At 39.1% G+C, this 9,970-nt stretch overlaps 3 protein-coding genes across 3 annotated transcripts; 2 read left to right on the forward strand and 1 right to left on the reverse strand.

The window, feature by feature from the left end:
- Nucleotides 1-316: 316 nt before the first annotated feature.
- On the forward strand, nt 317-3,409 carry LOC116007143 (calcium-binding protein CBP-like). Its single transcript, XM_031247745.1, has 5 exons — nt 317-968; nt 2,401-2,447; nt 2,552-2,727; nt 2,844-2,862; nt 3,055-3,409. The coding sequence occupies exons 1-5, from the start codon at nt 383-385 to the stop codon at nt 3,157-3,159; spliced, it is 933 nt and encodes a 310-aa protein (XP_031103605.1). The 5' UTR covers nt 317-382; the 3' UTR covers nt 3,160-3,409.
- Nucleotides 3,410-3,945: 536 nt separating this feature from the next.
- Nucleotides 3,946-6,675, forward strand: LOC116005468. Its single transcript, XM_031245673.1, has 3 exons — nt 3,946-4,621; nt 5,829-5,932; nt 6,123-6,675. The coding sequence occupies exons 2-3, from the start codon at nt 5,899-5,901 to the stop codon at nt 6,488-6,490; spliced, it is 402 nt and encodes a 133-aa protein (XP_031101533.1). The 5' UTR covers nt 3,946-4,621; nt 5,829-5,898; the 3' UTR covers nt 6,491-6,675.
- A 110-nt stretch (nt 6,676-6,785) lies between these two features.
- Nucleotides 6,786-9,731, reverse strand: LOC116005467 (cytokinin dehydrogenase 1-like). The gene is made up of 5 exons (XM_031245672.1): nt 9,038-9,731; nt 8,138-8,265; nt 7,770-8,030; nt 7,375-7,637; nt 6,786-7,291 (listed from the first exon to the last, which is right to left on the reverse strand). The coding sequence occupies exons 1-5, from the start codon at nt 9,660-9,662 to the stop codon at nt 6,961-6,963; spliced, it is 1,608 nt and encodes a 535-aa protein (XP_031101532.1). The 5' UTR covers nt 9,663-9,731; the 3' UTR covers nt 6,786-6,960.
- Between the last annotated feature and the right edge of the window lie 239 nt (nt 9,732-9,970).

The raw sequence follows: 9,970 nt of genomic DNA on the forward strand, positions 1-9,970 counted from the left end.
AATTTTTTTCCAACTTTTTATTTTGTTTTATTTTTTCATTTTATTATTTTTTTCATCAAATCCTATTTTCTCTTTATTACTAATCATACATACAAAAACTTAAAGCGTTGCATGTAGCATAAATGCATTATGGTACAATTAAGGAACTAAAAAAAACCATTCCAGTGTCAACTATTCGAAAAGTTTGACTTTTGAGCAATCAAATACACAAATGTCAAATTGTCAATAATATGGATGGGTGTGATCTGCACATGCCACATGGCAACTTGTACGCACCTGAGCAGCTGAGCTCTTCATAAAAGAACGCTGCATCGTAATTAAACGCCAAACGCGTCTTCTCTTTTTCTCTGTCTCTCGTACTTGCTGCAAAAAAAAAATAAAAATGTCAGGCTATCCCAATCCAAATTCTCACGGCTACGGTTACAGCGCTCCGCCGCCGTCTCAGCCGTACAGCGTTCCACCGCCGTCCCAGTCTTACAGCGTTCCGCCGCCGTCGCAGTCTTACAGCGTTCCGCCGCCGTCCCAGGCGTACTCCTCAGCTCCCTACGGCGTTCCACCGCCATCTTCCGCATACGGGGCCCCACCACCGGGCCAATCTCCTTACGCGCCCGTAGCCTCTCCGTACTCGGCGCCCTCGGCCCCGTACGCGTCCGATCCCAGCAAGCCCCCCAAGGAGAACAAACCCCAATCCTCTGGCCATTATGGCGGTGGTGGTGGTTACCCTACCCCTCCCCCTTCCGCGCCATACGGCAGTGCCCCGCCCTTTGGTTCTCACGCCCCCTCCAATTTCCCGCCCGGCACCGATCCGAACGTGATGGCTTGCTTTCAGATGGCCGATCAGGATGGGAGCGGCTTGATCGACGACAAGGAGCTGCAGAGGGCGCTTTCCTCGTATAATCAGAGCTTTAGCTTGAGGACAGTTCATCTTCTCATGTATCTGTTCACCAACACCAACACCCGAAAAATTGGTAATTATCTGCTGCAGTATTGTTCAGATTTTTCATATGCATATACTCATAGACCTAGTGTTCATTCATGTGATCCGTGTCTTTGATTATTTGCCCCAATTCAACATCGTTTTTGTTATGGAAAATATACATTACAAAATAATAATAATAAAAAAAGCCTAAAAGCCTAGCCGGGCTAGCTCAATTGGTTCGGATTTACCTCGCTCTTGGGCCAGGGGTTTTGAGGCTTAGGATTAGTCTACCGTGAGCTGGAAAGCTAATGTATCCAAAAAAAAAAAAACCTAAATGCACTTAGTGAAATGGTGATGGTTCTGGGAGGCAGAATATCAGAAGTACTGCTGGAACAGCAGGGAGTACATGTATTTGATTGGATTTGTATCTATCTGTGCTTCATATGTACTGTATTTATGTGGATTATACTCCATAACAATTACCATGGAGAGAAGGGGGAAGCAAAAAGAGTTATTGGTTGGTTTTGACTTTTGAGGCATCTTGCTTGATTATGAGGCAATTAGTGACATTTTAGTACTGGAGTAGTGTATGGATGCAAAATGCTTGTGCAGCTGAGTTTTGGTGATAAAGAAATTGCTGGCTAATTATCATGTTTAATCATGTGCTACCTGGTCTATATGGAGTTGTTGGAACTTTGTCATTTAGTAAAAATTATGTCATTAATTATATCTCCAAGGACCCACCAAATGTAGAAAAGTTAAGATATACAGATTAGTTAATTGATGTTTTCTAAGTGCTTGTTTATGGCAGCACTATAAGTCAATAAGTGGCACATCCTAAAACACATTAATCATCTAAAAATATTTTGGGTTGTTTCTGGCGTTCATGGAATGTATTGAAAACTTTCTGTAGTTGTTGTCTCACCGAGAAGGCAATAACTGATGAAGTCTTTTGGTTAGGAATTGCTGCAATGCTGCCAATTTGGCTTTGTGTAGAATGATTTGGAAACTAGCTTTTGGAATACTTGTGTATATGTAACAAACTAGTTGTGAAAATGACATGCTTTGTAATATATGCCTTGGGATACTTTGCTGATCACCTGCAAAATTAGTGTTATGCATTGGACCAATTCATTAACAGTTTAAAATGTTTCAATGTCCTGAAAGCCATATCAAATGTAATCTGGAGTAGTATCCAAAACACTTGGTCTTCAAGCTTGTACTCCCTTATCTTTGATTGATGCACTAAATTTAAGTTACTTTGTGTGAATGAAAAACAAAGATAAAGCACCATTTAAAGGGTGAAGGAAACAATCAGTGTCTGATATACTGTTCTAAGGAGCATAGGCACAAAGTATACAAAGGAAATTGGAATGAAAGATCATTCTCTCTCTTTCAGAGTCTAGTCTTTGATTAAATGACTCTTTGAGTCTTTTTCTATTTCATACACAATGCCGATTTACTGTTGACTTTTGGAACAGGTCCAAAAGAATTTACTGCAGTCTTCTACAGTCTACAAAACTGGAGGGTGAGTTGACTGTTGATGGAGATATGAAGATATCGTCTACTCCTTAACCCCTCCCCTTTGTTTTTTCTTGATTATGGTTGACTAATGCTTGATGCCATGTTTAGGCAATTTTTGAGAGATTTGACAGGGATCGGAGTGGCAAAATTGATACTACAGAATTAAGGGAGGCCCTCTTGAGCCTGGGATTTGCAGTATCACCTGCAGTTTTAGAGTTGTTGGTGACCAAATTTGATAAAACCGGTGGACATAACAAGGCCATTGAATACGATAACTTCATTGAGTATGCTTCCTCACTAACTAACGCATTATCCATAGTTTATAATTTGCACCCAAAGTATATTTTCTTCACTCATTAGTGCCCTTCTGTTTTTCTCATACTTTTGTGTTTGAATGCAGGTGCTGCCTCACAGTGAAGGTAAGCCAAGCCACATCTTGATTCTTTTTCCAGACCGCTTTCTCATAGGCAATGATGCATGGAAATGTTCACTCCCAAGAAACTTATGAAAACGATCCTGTGTTTCTTTCCTTGTTTCCGTGCTACCTAGCTCATAGGTTGAAATTCTATTGAAATTTCGATTGCCTCCAACTTGGTGTTGTTGATGTGCAGGGGCTGACCGAGAAATTTAAGGATAAGGACACTGGGTACACTGGTTCAGCAACTTTCACCTATGAATCCTTCATGTTGACAGTTCTGCCTTTTCTGATTGCATAGAGATGATGTGTACATGAGTTTGGTTTGTGTGATGGTTTGTTCGATAGAAGCCTGCAGGCAGCAGCTTCCATTTAAATGGTTTTCGTATTTATGCAATCTTTCATTTTCATTAGTTGTATTTTGCTTAGTAGTAACGTTGGAGCCTGGAGGTAATCTTGTATTGTGTCATGTTTCCTAGTTGCACTTCTCTCCTTCCAATTTATATTTCCTGAATAAACTCTCTCATATAAAGTTTTCTGAGTGAGCAATATATGCACTTCTCTCCCTTCAATTAAAAACCTAGGGTCACATTTGTGTGAGACCGTCTCACGGATCCTTATTCGTTAGACGGGTTAGGTCGGGTCAAAGCACCATGCAAATGTCATACTTATATGTGCAAATTTCACACTTATATGCTCAAATATAACACTAATAAAAAATACAATTTTTGTTACTTATAAGAGAAAAAGTAATACATTTTTCGTAATAAGTAATGTTGACAAGTACTTATAAGAGCAAATATAATACTTTTGAAGAAAAATGTAATACTTTTAAATCGAAATGTAAAAGTATTGTATTTTTCCTTAAAAGTATTACATTTACCCGTAAATTTTTTTTATTCATGATTAGTATTACATTTGAGCATATAAGTATGACATTTGTGCATATAAGTGTTACATTTGCATCTTACCCGACCCGACCCGTCTCACGGTGAGACGGTCTCACATAAGTTTTTGCCTATTACCTAATGGGTACGATTCTATCTTATTAGTAATCTGAATCTAATTTTTAAGTTTGAATTGATCCTTTTAGATTTTTGTTCACATTGGTGTTTTAGATGTCATTATGTTAGGATCAATTGTCTTAAATTTTTTATTTTTATTTTAATTTTAAACTTTCATTTTCATTACATGGTTTACATAATCAAACATCAATATTAGTAATTATTTCATCTCCATCATACTACCAAACATATAAAATATTTTTACAAAATTCATTATTTAATTCTCATTCCAATTTTGATTCACATATGCAAACTAAACACACCTTAAATGTACTTTCAAAGAGTATTACTCTCATCACGTGTACATATTCTATTAGACAAAAAATAATAAATAAAAATGATAGAGCCTGATTTTTTTAAGCAATCATTGTAGAACACTTTATTTTTATTCTTATTATTTTTTTGAAACTAAGTAGAGAATTTTATTGAGAGTAGAAAATAGAGTATAACATGATAGTAGATCTGTAGATGTAGTATTACTCCATTTAAATAAGGCTTCCCCTTATTTCTTCTGCCACGTCACTGGCTAGTAAGCGGCCACGTCCGCTTGAGCGTAGACTATACCAAAACACTTTTCATAGTTTCTAGTCCCCTCTAACCGCTTAAAAATAGAACACAACCTTAAAGTAATCGAGCACTCACAACTCCGTCTGAAGTGTGCGGCAAGGCACTGAAATTGCCCAACCCGGTTTCTTCAAGGTAATCGCTGGTTAACGGGAATTCTATTCCAGTTCTACGTTACAGTCAGTATGGCAAGAATTCGTATGACATAATGGTTTTGTTTTTGCTATTATTTTTTAAAGTAGTTTTTGCTTATTTACATAAACAAAAATGGTATCTTCAGTGTATTTTCTTGGGCTATATTGATTAATACTGATGCACGGTTGAAAGATTGGATGCTGTCTTGTAGCTGAAAAGTGTCAAAATGAAGAAAGTTGAGAAGTCCTTCACCTGGGCTATTTTATCAAACATATTGGCTACAGAAAGGGATAATGCAATTGATTATGAAATTCTTGATATAAAAAAGGACAAGATGAGGTTATGGAAGGTGCTGAAATCAGCAAGTTTTGTTTTTGGAGAGCGTTTATTGTATGGTTGGCCTAATAGTTTAGTGATTGGCTGATTGCTGAGCTGATGGGAAATTGTTTGTTCTTTCTGATTTTCTTTGCCACCTAATGGAAATGGTTCTTGGCTATGCAAATGGTCACTGTTCTCAGCAGAATTAGGGTTGCTCAAAGAGTTACAAGTAGGTTTCATGGAGTCACTTTGATTACACAGGGAACCTGCTTCCTTTGAACATTAATAATTAAGAATATATAGATATTATTCAAAACTGCCATCACAAAATTACAAATGACAGGACTATAGATGATCTTGTAAATTTTTGCATCCATCAAACATGATGTTACAATGAGTTCTAGTAGGAAATTTTTATACTAATTGACTCTACCTTATAATAAATATATGTGTTGAAAAGTTCAGTATTATGAGATGTTCCGAATAGCAGTGAATTTCTAGATGTGTCTTCAATTCTATTTCTAGAGAACAGTGAACGCTATTGATTTGAATTCTTATGATGAATATTAACACTGAATAGCATTTGGACTCTGGACTTCTAGATATGGTACTTGGAGTATGTATTTCTCCTCTTGGCGTTTGTGAAATTCAACATGTTTTTTTTTGGGATTTGTATGAGAAGAAGAAGTTAGAGAAGTGGTTGGATTGATATAAAATTGGTATTGGTTGCTTGAGAACCGTTTTTCCTTGATTAACTCCTACACCAAATAAGTGCAGATGGGTTTTGAAGATACCCTCCATTTCACCTGGAAATTGGGATTCTTTTCCCTTTTTTATATATATATTTGGATTTTGTTAATAATGCTCTGTGGCCTTGGTTCTTTCTTAGGTTTGTTGAAGATTCTGATTTCTGGTATTGCCACTCGGTTAAGATAGCCAGTACAGTTTTGTGCTAGACCATGACTGACTATAAATCACCTGGAAGTTTCCAAGGTACTAATGCTAGTAGCCCTCATTGATCATATCCTATCCCTTTGTTTCCTTCTGTTGACATTAGCTGGGTAGTTGAGTTCTTGAAAATGGGGTAATGACAAAAAAGTGAATAAATGAGAATTTCCTGTTATGTAAAGCATGCTGAACTATTGATCTTTGTCCTTGAACTGGAATTTGTTGAATGCATCAGATAAAGTGGAGGGCAGTGCGGAAAAGGGGATAGATGAATCTGTGCACAATTTACATGCAATGAATGGTCAACAGAAGCACCGAGATTCAGAGGAAGGCAATAACAAAACCAACAAAGCTGACCCTGAAGGTGGTGAGAATGTAGCTCGTGCTCCTGGCGAGGTAAATATGGAAGCTGAAATTACTCCCGATGATGTTATGCGGGCAGGAGGGTTTGGAGCTAGAGACGATATTGGTAGTTTCCTTCCTACAGCAGTTGACACCACCGACTTTGAAGCTTCTCTGCGTGATGCTCGAGGCTATGAAGAGCCACAAGAACGCGTCTGCAGACCTGGCCTTGGCTGGACAGACGAAGCGGCTAAGAAATGAACACATTTCTGCTGCAGCATCAAGTGGAGTTTCTAAACCCACTTCGTATTTTCCTGCCCTTTTATACTCACAGTTCTCTTCCTGATATATATATGTAGTGGTTTGCTGACAGGCTGACAGAACAATTGCTTTTGAACAGCATCCCATATTTTATTAGAGTAATTCAAGTCTCCTTGTTTGTGAAATCTCTGTTACTCCCTTTCTTTTTGTGTTTTTATCTTCTTTGTCAACATGTATTGTGAAAATTTCATTCTCCCAATGATCTGAAAACCCATTTCTCTTGCAGAAAGTTCGAGAAAACTTCAATCTCAGACTCACACAACAAACAAGAGAAATTTTGGTTTGCTGCCATTTTTATAAAAACCATATAGGTACAAGAATTGACAATAAGAAATTCATTCACTTGTCTACTCTTTTCAGCATTATCACTATTCTTGTATGCTAAAAGATCTGTGTACTAAGTTATTCATTCATAATTGTTGTTGAAAGGTTGTTACTCTTCTGAAAATTCTCTGGCCAGGAGCCAAGATAGCCAAAGGGTCATAAAGGGATTTCCGTCTGACAAAAACATCCCACTGGCTGTCAAAATGGGCTTTCCACTCCTCCCTAGTGCTGTAATGGGGCAAGTATTGTTTCATCCCAATGTTTGCCCTTTTGCAGAAATCTAAAATTCTTCGGTTCTGTGAAAGTATATGTTGCAGGCCATCTTTCCCAGTAGATGATGGCATTGCAGAGGTTAAGAATGCTACCATGTAGAAAACATTCTCCTTAGGAGTAACCAAGGATGTCCCCTTTCTCCACCTGAAACAGAAGGAAATTGAATTATGGTCATATACCAGAAAACTATGTAGGATCTGAGGTAGTTTAAGTTTAAGGATTAATACTTAGATTTATCCACAGGGTAGATGAGAATGGGGCCATTGCTGGTGTCTGAGAGAATGTTCCCAAAAACCTCTTTAGCAAAGACATGAATCTTGGACTTTGGAATAAGAAGATTCAGCCATGGATGGGGGACTTCCCACAGCCCTTTTTCTCTGAGTTTCATCTCTGAGATGTGCACCCTATTCAGAAAATCCACATAAGAAACTTCCGAAAGGAACAGCGTGGTTCGAATGTAGCTCAGCTTTGACAAAAGCGTGTCGATTTTCTGCAGAGTAGAACAGCAGACTCCTAGGATTAGACATAACTGAAGCTTAAACCGATAGTGAAACTGCCACCACCTTTATTATTTATATATATTATGCTCAACAGACACCCCGTTTAAGGCTATAACATATACCTGATCCAAGAAACCAGAATCTTCTGGGTTGAAGTACTTGGCAACCTCTAAGCAGAAAAGTGTTTTGCCTTCAGATTTGAACTGGCTGGCTTGAACTGGGTCTTTAGGATTGAAAGTAGACCTCCAGTTATTAACCAGACCGGTTCTGTTGATTATTACAAACCCTTCAATGTAATCAAAAGTATCCTCAGATGAAATGAGGTTTTCTTGGTCACTGGTGAATGTGGCAAAGTCTGAATACAGAACTCTGATCCACTTAACCTGCACTCAACACAGCATTTGGTTACTGTCAGCTGTAACTTTCTTGGTTTTACTGGATCAGTAACTTGAGGGTAATTTACAGTTAGTGGGAGGTGTACAAAAGTTACCATCTTGGGTGCTGGTTCAAGGGCAATTCTTGCTCTGGTGATGACACCGAATTGTCCTAGTCCTCCAAGTACTGCGTTGAACAGGTCAGTGTTCTGCTCCTCTGAACATGCCATTATTTCTCCTCTACCTATAAGAGAAGTTTGTCATCATCATTTGTTAATAAAGCATGTGTTGAGTGTGACATTTGACATGGACTGTAGTGAATAATTTTTCACATCTACCTCTAAATCCCTATGCCTCCCCCTCCACACACACCAACCCCAAACAAGAAAGTAAATAGAACGAGACAACCCTAGTCAAGTTGGTCTGCTGACTTGGTAATTATAAGATTACAATTTCAACTCCCAGCAAGAGCGGCCTATTTGCTTTCTTGGTTTGAACCGGTCAGTTATGGACAACCTAAGCTGGTTTATCCCCTCGTGGTCCTTTGCTGGTTAGGGTCACAAGGCTGGATTTATCCAGTGCACATCCTCGACTGTGGGATCTTGTAGTTTAGTAGCATGAACGTGTAATTTTAGGTAGAGGGTCATGGTCGTCATGGATGCTTGTAGTTTAGTAGCATGAACGGGTAACTTTAGGTAGAATATCACGGGTTTAATTCTACTAACATATCGAATAAAAAAATGGCTGTGTAGAGTTTGTGGGAAGTGACTGCTGCTAACAAAACTGTCTTGTGCTGCAAACTCTGTTGAGTGCAGCCCACAATGTGAGCACTTCATAATTGACTTTTTGTTGTTGGGAAAATGCATCACTTTCTTGAAATAAAAAAAGCAAGGGACCAGACCAAACCACCCTATTAATTTTGTGGAATCACATGTTTTATATGTTTATGTTTTTTTTTTTTTTTTTTGAAGGCAATATGTTGTGATCTGGGCCGGTGAGCATATGAGCATATATACCTGTGACAATCTCAAGTTGATAAACGTTGTTGATCTGAGGTCCATGCCGGAATGCCTGGCCACTGATTCCGGCATTAGACAGAGTGCCGCCAATGGTGAGGTGAAGATAATCGGTCCAAGATTTCGGGGTGAGCCCATGTTTAAGGCTTTCATGCAGGAGGTTTATCCAAAGCTCCCCTGCAGAGACATCGACGTAGGGGTTTCTTCCTCCCGTCTGGAAACGCAACCTTGGCTCGCCACTAAGCGATTCCATGTTGATCACCACTCCATTGTGAGCCTGCGCCTGGCCTTGCAGGGAGTGGCCGTGGCCTCGGGCGGCCACAGTCAGCTCCGAGCCGCCACTCATCTCGAAAACATGTTTGATCACGGCCGAGATGTCTGAGACAGATTTTGGATATAGCACTGCAGATGGGAGGAAATGGTGAGTGTTCCCAAAGTCTTTGGCTGCATGGTCAATGTTGTCAAAGCTAAGATAGCCCTCCAGTTTTAGGGTACTTGAAGGGACATGGGGGGTGGCAAAAGGGTAGGTAGAACAAAGGTTGATTTGGTTGATGCTGCAACTGGCTAATATGACTATTATGAATCTGAGGAGCATGGTGTTTTGTTTCAGGCTCTGTGAGTTCATTCTCTCCAGAAAAGGGTTTGGGGTTTTCTTGCTTTTTCCCTTGGGTGGAAATTAATGGAGAGGTTTGTGTAGAATGGCCTCAAAAAAATGAAGGGTGTTGAGGAGAATATAAAGGGGGAAGAGTTGAGTGTCACAATCAATGCCACTTAATGCACCAATTGCATACCTGGACTTTAGTTAATATTTGTAATTTGGTGCTGTTTTTGGGATGTATACATACTTGAAAAGATTAAGGTCCCACCTGCCACGTCTCTACCAGTACTTTGAGTCTTGGTGTCTTGGTGGAAGAAGTAAATAAAAATTTAGTC

The sequence above is a fragment of the Ipomoea triloba genome, chromosome 15 (genome assembly GCF_003576645.1).
Source record: "Ipomoea triloba cultivar NCNSP0323 chromosome 15, ASM357664v1".
In the NCBI taxonomy this organism is placed as follows: Eukaryota; Viridiplantae; Streptophyta; class Magnoliopsida; order Solanales; family Convolvulaceae; genus Ipomoea; species Ipomoea triloba.

Coding starts and splice junctions, on each gene's coding strand:
- LOC116005467 (XM_031245672.1), bottom strand. CDS start 9,662: ATGAACTCACAGAGCCTGAAACAAAACACCATGCTCCTCAGATTCATA. Junction 7,638..7,769: donor ATTCTGGTTTCTTGGATCAG/GTATATGTTATA, acceptor TCTACTCTGCAG/AAAATCGACACGCTTTTGTC. Junction 7,292..7,374: donor TACCCTGTGGATAAATCTAA/GTATTAATCCTT, acceptor CTTCTGTTTCAG/GTGGAGAAAGGGGACATCCT.
- LOC116005468 (XM_031245673.1), top strand. CDS start 5,899: ATGACTGACTATAAATCACCTGGAAGTTTCCAAG. Junction 5,933..6,122: donor ATCACCTGGAAGTTTCCAAG/GTACTAATGCTA, acceptor TGAATGCATCAG/ATAAAGTGGAGGGCAGTGCG.
- LOC116007143 (XM_031247745.1), top strand. CDS start 383: ATGTCAGGCTATCCCAATCCAAATTCTCACGGCTACGGTTACAGCGCT. Junction 969..2,400: donor CACCAACACCCGAAAAATTG/GTAATTATCTGC, acceptor CTTTTGGAACAG/GTCCAAAAGAATTTACTGCA. Junction 2,448..2,551: donor ACAGTCTACAAAACTGGAGG/GTGAGTTGACTG, acceptor TGCCATGTTTAG/GCAATTTTTGAGAGATTTGA.